The sequence below is a fragment of the Numida meleagris genome, chromosome 14, assembly GCF_002078875.1.
Source record: "Numida meleagris isolate 19003 breed g44 Domestic line chromosome 14, NumMel1.0, whole genome shotgun sequence".
Taxonomy (NCBI): Eukaryota; Metazoa; Chordata; class Aves; order Galliformes; family Numididae; genus Numida; species Numida meleagris.
This window is the reverse complement of record NC_034422.1, coordinates 9,966,585-9,983,460: the sequence shown is the minus strand read 5'-3', so window position 1 is coordinate 9,983,460 and position 16,876 is coordinate 9,966,585. Positions and strand designations below refer to the sequence as shown.

The window sequence follows — 16,876 nt, the reverse complement described above, 5'->3', positions numbered from 1 at the left end:
AGACCTAAAAACGTAGCTCAGTTCACAAAAAAAATGCAGGTTTTCGTATTACTGTTAGTTTTGTGGAAAAATTTAGAAAGATACGAGTGAGGGAACAGGCCTCCTGTTTTCTTACAGCACTTCTGTTGTGCCATTTGCTTTCTATTCTGTAGACTCTAGGTCTACAGTTAAGCTGATCATTGTACATAGCTAAACTTCAATTCTTTACTCCATAATCACTCCAGCCGAAAAATACAATATTGTAGGAAAAAAATATATAAATGTGATTCTGAGAAAGCAAGATGATCTAAAAGCTTGACACTTACTCTAATGAACCATCTCTTGTATTTTCTCTCCCTCCAGGAGAAGAACTCCTGGGGGGGAAAAAAATACTGCTAGACTAAAATAAATTATTGCACATTAAAATACCAGTTTTAAGGCACACAGAACTAAGACGACTTCATTCTAATCATCACTATAATACTTCAAATGAGATACATTCAAGTAGGTTTGGAAAGATTAAACTCATTTTCACCTCTCGCAGCCTAGTCTCCAGCTCCAGCAGGCGGTTCTTGTCAGTGTGATCTTGGTGACTCATCTTTTCCAATTGTTCCTCTAATTTTCGATTCTGGGCCTCTAACTTTCCAGCTTGGGTTTCCAAGTAGAACTTCTGTTGCCTGAGCTCTGAAATCATCTCCTCTTGAGCTTTCCTGATAGGAGAAAAAACAGAAACCCAAAGCATCCTTATATATGGCCTTTCAATGTAGTGAAGCAGGGAAGAACAAACCACAAGCTCCCTGCTACACTGAACAGGGAATTTCATAGCTTAAATTCTAAGCCTTTATTTAAGAAAAAAAAAAAGCCAGCTCTCTATTTCCATCAGCAAAAGATCCATGTACTAGCAGATTCACCAACATATGCCCAGAGCATTAAAATTTCATGTCTGCAAGTTGCAAAAGAAATAAATCCTATACATGGTTATCTACCACAATCTTTAAGCTATAATTCATTCTTCTCATTTCACCCATTCCTCGTTACATATTTTTCTTCGTAGGAAAAATGAATGGTAAGAATAGTTGATTTCACGCTATATAATTCTATGAGATAAGAGAAACTGAAAGGTTTCTAGTGGGATTTTTGTTCATTTGCCTCTAGAAGATGAAATGGACCTAGAGAAAGTTTTTAACTTGACCTACATCGAAGCAATGATTTGTTGTCTCTAAACAAAGACTTCATCTATAATGTGAATGAAAATAATAACCTGCATGTGTAAGAATTTTGAGCCACCAACCTCTGCTAAAAGCAACAATTAGCATTTGAAATGGATATTCTCATGCAAAACAAGCAAACAAACAACACTTTCTACATTATTTACAACTCCTGGAATAATTTGATCATGCGTTGGAAATTTCTTTCCACTTGAAGTCTAACAAAGCTCTACATATACTAATGAATTAATATTTTAAGAAGTTCACTGTGAGATAAGCTGTTACTAATCCTGTCTCAGAGAAATTATGTGGCTTGCCCAAGATCAAATGGGAAGACTTAAAAAAAGCTAAAAATAGAACCCAAGTCTCCTGACTCACACTTCTATGCACTGCATGTAAAACTCTCCCCTGTCACCCTGTGTTTTGAGTTGTTTGGGTTTTTTTTATTTACCTCTACAGATTATTGGCAGACAGAACTGTGGAATGAGCTACCTGCTCAGGAAGCTGATAATCATTAGCTTCCTCAGATACTGATGGAACAAAAACTAGCCCAAGTCCCACGCTCCTCTGAAGGGTTTAAATCACTGGTTCTCCTCTTCAAACATGCTCAGATTGACTGTAGCTTTTGTGGATTCACAACGCAGTCCAACAACAGATTCATACATATTCACCACCACATTTCACAAAATAAGCACAAACTCATTAGCTAGCTGCATTTATAAACGCAGGCATAATAAAGCAATTTTCTCTTAAAATGCTGTTGATTCTGTAATTTTTTTCTAGCAATTCAGCAACATTAGGTTAATTGACAGTATTTCTCAAACTATTCCAAGTAATATTTTAAAGCATTCTTTTGTTTTTCTTGTTTTCTACTGATCTCTAGTGAAGTGTCCTGCTATCAGAGGATCATCTAGCTCAGCTGAGATCTTATATTCAGTTCAGCAGCAATGACTGCAGCACTAGGCCTTGCATACGTTTCCCAGGTATGTGCTGAGACACTACTTGTGTTTTATTTCAGGCTGAAGGTAAGTTATGGCTTTTCCCACCTCATCAGACTTCCTGTATGGTTAACCAGAAGTCAGCTGGAGCCTTAAGCAACTCAATTAAAATTTCCAGTTATTTCTGTGAATATTTCTGGCTGTTGAGGCCAGGATAACTTGCCAGATATTTGAAATATAGTAAAAATTGGAACCATTACATATCTGGAGGCACAATCAGCACTGAAAAGGAAAAAAAAACAAAGCAACACTTTGCCAAAATTCAATCTTGCTTGATTCTATTCAATATTATAGGTGAATCTGTCCAAGTGCTGCCCACAGAGACGCTGCCTAACATTGCATCCAGAAGCTGATGGACATTGAAAACAATTATGCAGACAGCCAAACTTAATGAATCTCCTAACTCAGTAAAAGCATATGCTATTTTAGCCCTATCCTGCAAGGCATATCAAACAATCTATGCTTTTTTGACTGAAGTAAAATGCTTTTCCGTTATTAAAGAAAGAAACGCATTTTTAAAAGAATAAGGAATCTCAACTAAAATGAAAAGCAAAATAAAATTCAAGTAGACAGAAAGATTTGATAGGGAAAAGAAAAGGTCCAAGATTTCCTCCCTGTTTAATAAGTAAGAATTCACCACAAGAGCAATTGCTGTTGACAGAGTGATTCAAGATGGCATTAGATGTTGTCCAGTAGTATCCCCCAAAGGTGGGTTAGGAAGAAAAAATGAACTGAAACAGCATTCTGAAGTTAGGATATCTTATGCTCCACGTTACTTCTGCACACTGCAGTAAGAAAAATCTCACTCTTGTAAGTGCTCCTGGCTTAATATCTAGTTCTTTTTACTTGTCTTCTTAGCCACTGGGCAGGACAAAATGTTTATGAAGGAAAGATATGTAATATTTTCCATTTGAACATTAAGTAACTGCCAGAGGAGCCAAGGAAAATATGAATATATTAGCAATATGTATGTTAAAAGAGTATATATGCTTCTCCAGAGGTATTTTAGACATTTAAATTGTTTGCATTCATTTAACATAATTGGTAAACCTACATGAGACACCAGCCTCAAGAAAGGCCCCAAACCAATTTTGCTTGTCATGTTTGGGAAAACACAAAACAAACAGTGAACCACAACTATTTGAAGAACATGCACGTGTTCTGCATGACAGGAAAACAGGCAGAGAACACAGCAAGCTTGTGACAAAGAATCAGTTTTACATTTAGAGAAAAGATCCCACTGAGAACTGTTCAGTGGTGACCGGTGTGATAGCAGTTGCTAGACTTACATGTTCCTCTGGGTGAAAAGGCTGCTGTTTGCAGCCAGTTTATTGGCCTCAGACAATTCCACTATTCTCTGCTCCAGTGACCTAATCTTCGAATCCATTGCATTGATCATCTGAAAAAGAGCAACGTGCCTTTGAGACTGCATAATGAAAGTGGTTTTAAAAGCAACGTTTAAAAAAAGTTTTGAAACTTCTTCCGGGAACAGCACTAAAAGAATATTGATAAAGGGCCAACAGAAAGAGCATCACAGATGCAACTACTGGAGCTGTTTGCAAGTGCTTTCTGCTGTTTTAATATCTAGAGGAAAGCAACCATTATATTAACAACTTGTATTTTTAAGAAAATATTCCTGAAGATCCCTTGTAATAATTTAAAAAATACATCTTTAAAAATAGTTATTAATTAATTGATTTCCTTCAAGACGGTTCAGCAGCATTGCAAAACCTCAAACAAGATTATCTTGCTTAAAAATCATTGTCTCAAAAAGCTCGTGGAACACTCTGATTTCCACTTCAGCTACACATACCGCTTTCTGTTCAGCCAGGACTTTACATTTCTCACGTGCTTCTTCTTCATGTCTTCTGAGCATATTCTCAAGCGCTTCCTTATCAGCAAGATCTTTCTTCATCTGGTTTTCCAAAACCTAAATGAAGATATTTCTTTTGTCTAGACTATATCAATTTCACAGGGCAAAGCACAAGCAGAAAAAAAACCATCAAGATAAAGGATTTTTTAAGCAATTCATCACATCTCAAGTAACATTAGACCCAAGATGCAATGGCATGAAACTCCTGAAACTGCAAACTCCCTCAGCTATCTCTGAAGACTGTATTTAATGATGAAGTTTTATGAAGATATGAGACTTTTTTTTTCAGATGTATACACTGTGCTCATGAAACATTCCAGACTAATGCAGCAGAAAACAAAAAAAACAGATACCTCAGTGTGTGTGCATAGCAGAGGTGGTAAGGAAGTACGCATCCTGTGCTTGCCCTAACAATGTGGCTCAGAAGTCATTTTTAAGTTCTGTAATTATGCATGAGAAGGCAACTGAGACCCCATTAATTCTTCAGGTCAGAGACACCAAACGAAAGAGCTAAGACTTCTTTTATTGTGACATTAATACTGGGTTCAGGACTAATATATGTGTTTTGTTGGCAAGCCCAGAGTTTTAAATCCGTTGTTAAATTGAACATCATTTTCTTCAAGGACAGGTTTTCAAATGCACAAAGAACTGTTACAGACATGACTCTTATTAGAACTTAACAAGTCTGGACACCACAGGATATCTTTTACCATTCCAGTTATAAATATCTCATGCCTTGAATCTCTTTCATCTGGCTTCCAGATCTCCCCTACTAAATCCTATGTCATATGTCCCCATAATTCACTGTCTGTCTTTTCCTTTTAACTCTTTTCCAAGCCCTATTCTCTTTTCCAGTTTTCATCCTAGCCCTTCTCTTTTCCCAAGATCTACTCCTTGCCTTCCTGCTTTCTATCATTCTCATTACTGATTACCACACGCTCTACTGGGAAATGTTTTTACTTTTTTTTCCCCCTTCATTTTTCTCCCACAAAAATTCCTTCTTTTTTCTTAAGTAGCTTAATTGTGAGAGGATGTAGTAAAACGTAAAAGTAAAGTCCTAGGTAAATGTAAGAGATAAAAACTGCTGAAAACAGGTTATGTTCAGTACAAACAAAGATCCTTACAAAAAGCACTTACTGGCTGATGTATTGCAGGTTCTTTAGAAAAATCCTTAACCACAGCACATACTCCCATTTCCCAATCTGTTTTTCCTAGTTTTAGATGATGTCTATAATTCTATTTCTAACTGTATGTTAAAGTCTTATGCTACCCTGGAAAAGACAAAAACAAAGTGGGTGGTTTCTGTGGCTTCTTGGCAGATGTTACAGCTCCAAGAAGATGGAAATTAGAAACATTCGAGTATTTACAGAATGTAAAACTTGCAGGTAGGCTGTGTGAATACTCTTAAATGAGAAAATCTTCAGTAGGAATCAAACTTTTTTTCAGGAGGAGAGATCCAAAACCATTTAGTAAGAATTATTTTGTCAGCAATGAACAAATGACAGTCAACAACTATGTAATTCCTGCAGTTCTAACTTCAAATGTCACCTGTTTTAACACAGCATTAAAAACAGAGAAGGCACAAGGACACGGACTAGAAGAAAAACTTACTCACACTTCACTAATCTCTCTGAACATTTCAGAAGTTGTATCAAGACAGCAACTCATAAGGCAAAGCAATCAAAGCCCAAAGGAAACAGTTTTTCCCTGAACCCCTTCTGCCCGCAAAAACTTGTAGGAAGATAAGAAGATATTTTTTTACTTTGAGTTTTTCCTCATAGAATTGTTCCTTCTGTTTCAGCTGCAACTCCAGATGTTGTGCTGCGATCTGAGCCTCTCGATGCTTTTCTTCCAGCTCCTAAAAGCAGCAGAGGTTCATATTCAGACACAACTAGGTGGTGCATGTGTGTTACACAGACACTGAACATTCATTGTCATTTTTTAAGGCTCTATGCTGTATGACCACGTCATAGAGGAAAAAAAAAACATTACAAGAGCTGCACTTCATCAGTTTTAAGCTTTACATATTGCTGCTGATCCATCCACTGTAGAGGCTATATACTAAAGACCAAGTTTCTACTTCCACAATAAGAATCTGAGAATATGTTACTGGGAATCAAAGACAGGCCAAGTATGTTCTGCAAAAACAAGCCATTATAAACACTTTATAGCTGCAGTGGCATGGCGTCACAGGAAGTTCAGGTTTATTTTTAAACAAGGTCTCTCACTTTGCTTTCTCACACAAGGCCTCAGTAATGGGGCACTGCTGTTATGCTTCTTATTCTGTATTCACAGAGCAGGAATAGTATTTACTTTGCCACGTTCGTCAAGCAAATGTTGTCAGAATGACTGTTTATAAATTGTTTTGAAAATGAGAAGGACAGGATGCAATATATATGGTAAATGGTACCAGAGTATTTTTAACCTCTTTACCTCACAGCCAGTAGTTGCAGCCACACACAGCAAGGGCTTAGATAATGCTGCATCTCAGAGGTTAGCTATTTTAGTAAGAGGAACAGTCTGCCGTGTGAATCTATTATTGGGGATATATCTATAAACACCTTTCAATAGGACACCTCCCAAGAGCTCAGCTTAGAACTTTATGTTCCTTCACTGTCATATTTACCATCCTAAGAATTTCTTTAGTACAACAGGCAGATCCAGGTCTGTCATTCACTACCAATGGGTTGGCTGCTGCACAGGCAAGTTCAGGTTTTGGGATGCACGCAGGACTCCTGCCTGCCTTCACTACTGCACAGCATAGGAAAATTTCCTTTTCGTGTTCTTTTTTCCCCTCATGTTGAAAACTACAAAGATTTCTTTGCTCCAGTAATTGCAGTAGACCTCTTTTTCCAGAAGAGGAAATCAAAAAGGAGGTTCACCGAAAGTAGGTCATCTACAGTGCCAAGTACCCGAAACTTCTGCAAGAAATGGAGATTGCTGCTTTTTTGCAATTGAAATATATCTCCCAGCAACAAGAGGGACAATTCACCTCCCTCAGAAGCCCACACGTTTCAGGCCCTGGCAGAGAATCAGACAACCAGATCAGCAACCGTTTCAAAGCCACCAGCATTAGACTGCTTATAACTGAGCAGAAGCTTCACCAACTTATGGCATGGCACTTCATAGCCAGTTTGCACTTAAAAGGTTATCTTTTACCATTCCAGTTCTCACTACTATTCTCTAGGTAGCTCTAACTTGCAACTGTTATTAGCATCATAGCAACGATCTACACTTTCAAGCATTATCTTCTCTAGCTTGTTTCCTTACTTTTTATTTAATTCTATGCAGACAGATCAGCAGGTCTTCTTGAGTACCAGATGACTAGTACACAAACCCAATCCAACTTATTCAACAACTTCTACCTTATTCTGTGCAATTCTGTATCATCAGCTCCTCTGCTATCCTTCTATCCTTTCTATACCAGGAAAAATCAAAAGTGTTTGAAGAGATCAGCGTGAGGGAGAAAAGAGGGCAAGAGGGGAGGAAAAAGAGAACAAAAACTCATACCCTGTAGATCCCAGATCAGCTGGGACTACCAGCTGCAAGGGACTAGGAAAGACACCATAGGATTATTTCTTTAATGCCTGCTTGACACGGTTGTTTTTTATTTTATAAAATAACTTTGCGTCTCTCCAGTATTCTGTCAGAACTCCATGGAAACTATCTATGAGAAATGCTAAACATATCCCATGGAGTAAAACAATTAGCAGATATTTCTGCATTCCCTTCCAGATTTTCCTCCACAGAGCACATAATCAAAACCAGTGAACAATCCCCAAATATACACAAGAGGCTTATGCAACAACAATTCAAAGTTTTACACCATTTCTAAATATAAAGTTGGCTCTGTGCCCAGCAAAGCCATGGTCTCCCACTTACCATGCATTCATGTTATCAAAACAATTTGAAAGAAAGAACACTACCAAAGATCTGGCTCTACCTTTTCTTGAGAGCCCTCAGACATTCTCATGCTGAAGTCTATCTACGCAGCTACCTCCCAGAATGAGTATGGGTCATACTTGCCCAAACACGATTATTTCCATTTGGCCTCCTTCAAGTATGTCTACTAATAAAAATAGTACCTTTTTGTTCTTATCGTATTGGCAACAGAAAAAGAGAACTCATTAGAAATGCAAATTATTTTAATTACTCCAAGATTATGCTTCCTGTCCCAGGGAAGTATTATGAATATCTTCTGTTTGGTTCCCCGCAGACTGAAGTACCAGCTCAATATGAAGTCTTAATATGTTTAACAAAGAGAGAAACAAGAAATTGCCAACAGAGATATGTGGGTGCAAATGGATTCCAGACAAACATTATCTTTGGAGAAGAACACTTCAAATGACTAATTTCTCACTGCTACAAGGAGTAAGCATTTCAAGTGGACCTGACCTCTAAATTCCTTGGCAATTTAGTTTAAAATCTAGGTGTCAGTGCTTTCATTATTGCAGTATCCTGTACTGAGTTCAATGTGTTCCTACTGAGACAACTAGAACTTTAAAGTAGTCTTAAGATTACAGGTACTGTCATTAGTTTGTAACTAAAAGGTACAAACAGAATTTGAGAATTCAAGCTTTTCCAGTATGAATGGCACACAAAATAAATCCCTTTATTCAGCAATTTCCACCTTATTCAATGCAATTCTATGTCTTCTGTTCCTTTCCTACTCCTTTCTTACAAACTCTTACCCTTTATCTTTCATTTTCACCTCTGCTCACCAGAATTTTTTCTGCCATCTGTTGAATCTGTTGAGATTTAGTCTGAATATCTTCCTTTAGACGGTTTTCCCTTCGTTCCACAGTCTCTAATCTCTTCACTTGATTCTCCAGAGAATGGCGCCGTTCCTGCAGAGCAATTAGTAAATGCTACTTAGGCTAACCCACACCGCATTACCACAAAGCAATGAGTAGTTGTTGGAAGAAGTGAGCTGAAGCTGACGACATGGTTGTCTTTTATATTTGAAATCCTCATCACGTCTCAGATCCCTTATCCTAATCACAAGCTCTCACTGCTCCTCACTGAAAATAAAATCAGACTCCCTATAAGTTTTCTTCAAACAAATAAATTGTTATATTATATATAATATATATAATTAAAATAGATTAACGTCTAACATTACTTTCCTATGAAGACTTACTACAGAAATACAATCTGTTCACAGTCATCCAGCTGAGGATTCCTGAACTGAGACACATCCCAATAACTAACTTACACTAGGCAGACCTTCTTCACTCACCTCTGCTTCCAGCAATTTCTTCTTCATGCTTTCATTAGAATCTTCCCGATTTTGAAGTTTCTCTAACTCCTTCTCAGCTCTCTCCTTAGCTTGACGGATATTCTGAAGAAGTTCAGTTGCCTCTGAGCTAGCCTTCACAGCCTAAGTCCAAAGGAAAAGAACAGTATTACAAGAAAAACATACACACAAGAACTCTTGCTATGTCACAAAACAGTCAACATTCTGAATAAAATTGCTACAGTACTTTCACTTAGTCTAAAATCAGGATAGCGTACAAACATGCTCAGGAACCCAAATTCTAACTTCTGTTACCTAATCCTTTTCCACACACACAAAAAAAAAACCTGGCTTTTTTGAAACCTTATAAGTAACATTGCTAAATAGTTCTGGCCTTCTATCCATATTCCAGACCACTAGCCCTTGAAAAAAGCCCTTTCTGAGCAAGTGTCAAGTTTGACAAGCTATCTCAGTGGATTACCGTGACAAACCTTTCTTCTCTGGTAAAAGATACCCCCCAGAATTGTATTATCTAGAATAAAAGTTCTCATGCTGTTCTTAGAGTGCCTATCTAATTGACCACACCGTAATTGTTAGGTGCAATGTACTTCCTTTAGCTTACATTGCTAAGGCATTTTATTTATGTTGCGAAGCCTTAGCATTCCAACTTTTTACTGGGAATAACTGAACTGGAAAGTGATTTTGTAATTAAGACAGAGTACACTGGGAGACTAAGCCAAATTCAACATATATTTTATTACTGAGTTAAAAAGATCTGAAACCCTTGGCTTCAGAAGCAGGAGATCAGTGCACTGCATACAGCATACCCAAACTGGCCTTTCAAATCAGAATTTCTCTACACTACTCCAGTTCTGACTCAGCTCTATTTGTAAAAATAAACACTGCTGACATGTCTCAAGAGCCCAAAGCATAGTGAAAACAACAAGCATTTCAGATATCAGCTGCCACCCCCTTTTCCTTATCATCCCCCATGCTATGACTAACTCTATTTCTGAGGATACAACAAAGTGCATCCCTCCTCTGCATTAAGTTTTTACTGGAAAATCTTGTGGAAAATTCACTTTCACCACCCAGACATTACCTTTGTCAGCTTTTCCTGCAGCTCCTGGATTTTGGCTTGCTGCTCTGTATTGATCTACAGTTAAATAGAAAGATGGGGAGGGATGAAAAAAAAAAAAAAAGTGGTAAAACCAAAACCAAGAAAAGGCTCTCTACTTATGGTACCATATTTATTTTAACTCACTTCCTAAAAATCTTTGTTTCTCCCTGTAAATCCCAATGCCTCAAAATGCCCCTGGACAAATCCACTCCCATTTTACTCACTTCTAGCTGATTTCATATTTGGTCACCAAGTAGACTGATCAGTATGACGGAGCAATACTCAGAATTTTTTATCTTTCCATTTGCTATTCTTTACTCATGAACAAAACCCTCATGTATCAATAACCTAACTTCAAATTCAGATTAAACATAAACGGCTGTCTTTGCCTAGCTTCAGAACACAAACAATTAAGAACAAGATGCCAGAGTACAGCTTTGTACCAACTCAAAAAGAACAATGATTCACACCATGAAAACAAAAGGGGGGGTGGGTGGAGAGTTGGGAGAGGGTCGTGAGGAGAGGGGGAGGATGTGAGTCTCTACATGCCACTGACTAACCAAAGACACTCTTAGTTTTTGTGCATAATACGAAAGACCCAGGAAGCAAACCCTACTACATTAAAGTAGCATACCTTCTCTAATTTGCAATACAATTCTCCTGCTTCACTTTTTCCTTGATCTTTAACCTGTAACTTAAATATAAAATATATAAAAGTCTCAGGAAGAGTTTCAGTACACTGTTTTTTCTACCCCATCAACACTTTGTGTAATTTAAACACGAGCAGTTACACAAAACATACAAAACATTGTTTGAAGAGTACAACTGAAAGATCTTTTGAATTAACTGTATAATGCCACACTACTCTTCACAGAACTTGCATACAACTTCTGTTTGTCTAAAACAGCACTAGAAATACAAGCAATCATCAAACCCCCCCCCCCCCCCCAGAAAAAAAAAGAAAAGAAAAGAAAAACCCACAACCAACCAAAAAGAAAATCAAGATCTGGACATTTTCAGCTCCCCCCCCCCCCCTCTCAAGAAGCCCTAAACTACCTTTTGCAATTTGTTGTGACATTCAGTAGCTTTACGTTTGAATTCTTCAGCTGCCATTCGGGACTCTCTCAACTCCGATTCATAAAGATCACTACGCCTGCGAGCTGAAATAAGATCTTCTTCCAACTGATTCATCATCAACCTCATTTCTTCTACTTGAGCTTGATATTCCTGTAGTTGTGGTGAAAGGGTAGGAAAAGGTGTTACATTTTATAGGCAACAGGGAAAATGCATGGAGCAGCAGACCTCAGAATACCAACTGCAGGCAGGAGGTGCATTTCAAAACACGTAGAACAAAAGCGAAGTATTCAAAAAACAGTGACAGCCAAATAAAATCAAATGTTCATGGTGCTCCTTCTTGTTTGAATCTTTCCATTTTCAAGCCAAAACCTCAGAAAAGTTAAATCACAGCCTTTGTGAGAGTGGCTTTACTGCAGAAACACACACACAAATATATCTATCTATCAATAGATAAGGATATCTACAGATAGATATATCTACATACAAGTGATTAAAATTACTTACATTTCTGATCTCTGAAACAGAAATATGCCTTTGAGACGATGTCTCTACTAAATGCACAGATACTCCTTCAAGATATATTTTCTCAGGTTGATAACATGATAATTACCACAGATCTGCACAGTTTGGATAAAAGAAAGGAGAAGCAGAGGGATAGTGTAATATTGTGGCTCCTGGCCATCAGTTATTTTCTCTCGACAAAGTCAAAGAGGAATGTATTGCTCTGTTTGGGATACTACCTAAATCAAATATTGATTTAGTAGAACCTTCAAAAAACCCCAAAAAAACAAAACCCACACACACTTCCCATAAAAGATATTTGTCTATATAGACAAAAATAATGATTCCCCATGCAGAATACTGCAATAATGAACATTTCAGTAAGGAAAGCGTGTGGAAAACAAGAACATTTGAATTGACTATTTTGAGACTGGGTACTCATACTGACAATAGCTCATGAGATTGCTTCAGATTTCTTCACTGGACAAATAGGAATTATGCTTATTTCGCATTTACTAAGTCCTGGAAGTATATATTTTTATAGAAGTAAACAAAAGAAGTACTTTTTATGAAGCTAAGAACAAGTAGAAAATATGCACATCAGGAGCTGCGATAAAAAAGGTTTGGAAGGACTGGCAGTGGGGGAGTCCATTTTCTTTGCATTTTAGTATCTTACAAGACTACCCCCATATTCAAAAGACTAACCATCTCATGACAAACTCAGGTTTGTCATCACTCCTTCCAGACAGCCAGCTGTCCTCAGTTAGACAAATGATTGAACACAACCCTAATGTCAGCCTGTAATTCACTGCAACACAGAGACCTTATCTGCTGTTTAAAGAAGCTGAGACTTCAACAGATAGCTTTGCTATCCACTACAGGGAGCGTGGCAGAATGCCTCCTTGGGTTGCAATCCCCAAACTGACTCTCCAGTTCGCAAGGCTGACAGGGATTCTCACTCCTTCCAGTCAGTCCCTCTCTATGGATGATCCTGTTTTCTTGCTGGAAGGAAGCAGAGCCTTTTGATAATACGTGAGCTCAAATACATTAGCTCAAGTATTTGTTTCACACAAATACACTGATGAATGAAAAAGGGAGAATAGTTTGAAAGAACATGGTTTGTTCAGAAATCATAATTCATGAAGAATCGTCCTAGAAGAGTCAACTTCATCAGAGACTTACAGATATGACTACAGTTGGCAGTGTGAAAATTAGTGTTTGGGAAGGGAGGAAAACGGGAAGGGAGAAGAGAAGAAAGAGGAGATAATTAGTAATATTTCAGTTTTTCTCATGGTCAACTCAGACAAACAGACTACATCACTCATGAAGAGACCGAACAACACTGAGTATACATTGAACTCTTGAATATACATTGGTCACAGTTTAAAAACTATCAAGATGCATTTAAGCACATATTAATGGACAAGCAAAGCTTAGGGCCTACTCTTGAAGCAAACTATGTCAGGGTAGTTACATACAAATGAGTAGACCTTTCTAAACATATGAAGAATCTGATGTGCTACAAATTGATTTGTCCATTTAGGCCTTCACCAAGTAATGACCAAGTAATGGGTCTCTAATGAAGAGGAAAGGTGCAATAAAGCTCTAAACTATCCTTTCAAGCTCCAAAGTGCTCATGAAAAACCTGCTTATTCAAATTACATTGGTGGGTTTCATGGATGCCTGGACTCAATTAACGTTGAGTTCAAACAAATACTTTAAAATAATAACACACGCACAAAAAAAAAAAACCCTCCACCACTCTTCAACTACCCAAGGAAAGCCAAACATATTGTCTTGCCCTGAAAACACTAAATGCTTAATTATTGTTTTTGAAGATTCTAGTGTGCTGTTATTTTACTGGCTCCCTCTTAAGCTTGGGGTTTTCCCAACAGCAAAGCACTATAAAGACTCTCCCATCTCACCTCCCAGTTCTCACTGACTTAGGAATCACGATCCATGTCTTTACTGGCTAAGTTCCACCTGCTGGTATGAGTAAGCAAAAACATCTCTGTATATTTTGTTGCAGTGCTCTCACACGCAGGTTTCAAGACCCCCACAGATATGGAAGTCTACAGCGTATTACAGATCCATTTGCTGACCTAAACAGCTTTTTTAGGTCACTGTGAATCTTCACAAGACAAGTTAGAAGATTCTGAGATGAAATATTTGATGGAAAAAAATACTTGCGTTATTTCTCCTCTTTTAACAGAGTCTGTACTCCTTAAGAATCTATTGATATTTCTCTTTACCAAAAATGTTCCACATTTCAATACTTAAAGCAACTTTGCTAATGAAGCATCCGAACACAGAGTAATGAGCTTTAGATCCCTTGTATTACATAAAAGAACTATCCAGAAGAATGCTGTAAAAGTCTTTGGAGGCCTGCTACATCCAGAGGGTTGGTTTTGAATTTCAATACTTTTTACATAAGTGTTGCTTATATCTGCAGAATTTTTACCAAGGTTTCTGGGCTTCCTTGCCTCAATCACTATAAAATTAGTCTGTTAGTGTGCTTTGAAGATGAAAATCATCAGATAATTGAAAGAATTGTTTGAACTCCGAAACAGATTTCAATTTCTTTAATATAATGTGTAGCTATTGATTCACAAAACTTGAATGGGTTCATTCTTGTAGAATATTTTTAATCCTAAAAGTGTTCACATTTGTTACCATTTTTTTTTTTTTTTTAATTTTGACATTTTCTTTTCCTTATGAACACCATGGATTAATAAAATTTCAACATTTTCCTGGTGGCAAAAAATTATGAACACTTTGGCAAACAGATGAAGTTAGGAAAAGCCCAGTTAGGGACTATAGATTTTCAAAAACAAATGAGTATTTTAAATGGCCAAATAAGAAAAAAAAAAATCAAAAACGTTAAGGCTAGTTCAGTTCTTTCCAAGGTTAAGCCTCACAAACGTGTTTAGAAATCTTTAGAGCTCAAACATTTAAAATGGAGAGTTTATTTCTAATGGAGCATATTATTAAAGCATTTCAACTTTCTCCTAAAGGTGGCTTCACGAAGTACCTTCAGGACCAGGAAAATAAAACCTGGAAGTCTGGAGTTTGTGCTTAGTTACATCACTTCTCACTTTGTTTAAAAAGCCAGGTGGAAACACACAGACTGGAAGTTATCACAGTGAACCAACACGAAAAGCAATCCTGGCAACAGAGCTAGAATATGCCAAGAATGCATGTTGTGGATAGCCACTCTGCTACCCACAGAAGCAGGTATACCTGTTCTTTGATCTCTTGCAGTTTTCGGCTCTGCTCTCTGATATCATGAAGTAGCTGTAGTGCCTTATCATCTTCCTGAGACACCTCCATCCGTGCCTGCTCCAGGCTTCGCTTTAAGCTCTGCAGAAAGTGAAATGTTCAAAATACAGTCTTTGTTTTTTGGTTTGTTTGTTTTTTTTTCAGATGGCTGTATAATAAAGATCTTTATGCAAATTCCTCCTTGACTGTAGTGAAGCATCAGAAGAAAACACCAAGGCACCAATGATGGAACCATTAAAAAAAAAAAAATCATGACTAGGGTGTCTTTTATCTGGATAGAAGCAGCCCATTTTACAAATAACATTTACTACACTGAAATCTTAGTTGAAATCTCCACTTCCACACATCAGGCTTGGAGACAAAAACCAAACAGAGATCACAAAAGGCATCTATTATTGACAGCATTTATCCATCTTTTATCTAGCACTATTAATTCACAACCTAGATACAATCCTTCATCTTCACGTTACTAACAATCTCATTCATTTTTCTTGTTGCTCTTAAGTCAGTTAAATCCTTTCATCATCGTTAAACTTTTCTGAAGGACAGAACTGCTTCAGGTTCTCAACACATATTTTACCTGCAAATTTCAACAGACCAGTAGATCCCCTACCAACTGTGTAGGAATCTTCACCAGAAAGATGCAAACACTTATTTATTTACCTACTAGAAACTAGCACAGGAAATGACTGTTTTAAGACATGTTTTCCAACAAACAAACCCATCAGAAATGCTTCTCAAATCTCTAAAACAATTCATTATCTGGATTTTTTTTTCTTGCCAGGAGAGAAGAAACAGACTAATAACTTCAGCTTCACACAAAGCCTATTAACCAGAATGAAAATACCTTCACTGGAATCGTGCCAGGACAACTGGGCAGACATTCCTATTCTCATGAAAAGAGCCAAATGGTCTTTGAAGACGTGGTTTTAAGGCCTCATTTTTATATGCTATCTGAAAAATAGCAGCTGTCCTAGCATCATCCCTGATGTTATGCTGGGGAACTTGATCTGTCTGAACTCCGAGTACCACAGATTCAGGCAACAACATCATTGTTTCCTAATCATCTTATTTGTCCTTGAAGACCTCTGATTAGGCCCCCATCCTCTTCTGGCTAAGAAACCAAACTCAAGTACATTCTAGCACAGCTAATAAGACAAAAAAAAAAAAAAAAAAAGAGGAAGATCAGAACAGTAGTTAACTCTGTATGTTTTAAGTACAAAAACATGAAACAAAGTTTGAATAGAATTATCAAACAAGCCTCTGCAAAAAATTCAGAGCTCCATTTTCAACAGAGAGCCTCTTGCATCCTATCTTCTCTCCATCAAGTACACTACTGAAACCACAGTGGAAGAAAGAGAAGACCACCAGATTTCAGGCCTTCAGAGGGGAAAGGACTGGGATAAGGGCTCACACTGCATTCTGTGATATAGGTGGCCAGGTCCTGCTCCAGGAGGGATCGCTGGGTCTCAGAGGCTTTCAGTTCCACCTCCTTTTGGCTAAGTACAGCCTCCACCTCTGACACTCTCCGGTGCAACCGCGTCATTTCCTGCTCCATCTGCAATAAATATCAAGAGGTTATAAAGGGGGGCTTCAAAAGCTTTG

At 37.6% G+C, this 16,876-nt stretch overlaps 1 protein-coding gene across 11 annotated transcripts in view; it reads right to left on the bottom strand.

The window, feature by feature from the left end:
* The window catches only part of CIT (citron rho-interacting serine/threonine kinase), a 70,773-nt gene that overhangs the window by 30,344 nt on the left and 23,553 nt on the right, over positions 1-16,876 (bottom strand). For 7 of the 11 annotated variants that reach the window (XM_021412815.1, XM_021412814.1, XM_021412818.1 and 4 more), the window contains exons 12-22: positions 16,686-16,829; positions 15,233-15,352; positions 11,471-11,641; positions 11,049-11,108; positions 10,397-10,450; positions 9,298-9,438; positions 8,780-8,905; positions 5,821-5,916; positions 3,999-4,115; positions 3,475-3,584; positions 515-689 (exon numbers count right to left, since the gene is read on the bottom strand). In XM_021412815.1, the coding sequence (XP_021268490.1) occupies positions 515-689; positions 3,475-3,584; positions 3,999-4,115; positions 5,821-5,916; positions 8,780-8,905; positions 9,298-9,438; positions 10,397-10,450; positions 11,049-11,108; positions 11,471-11,641; positions 15,233-15,352; positions 16,686-16,829 (1,314 nt within the window). The remainder of the gene's footprint in view (positions 1-514; positions 690-3,474; positions 3,585-3,998; positions 4,116-5,820; positions 5,917-8,779; positions 8,906-9,297; positions 9,439-10,396; positions 10,451-11,048; positions 11,109-11,470; positions 11,642-15,232; positions 15,353-16,685; positions 16,830-16,876) is intronic. The other 4 variants (XM_021412817.1, XM_021412820.1, XM_021412821.1 and 1 more) reach the window with 1 other exon arrangement.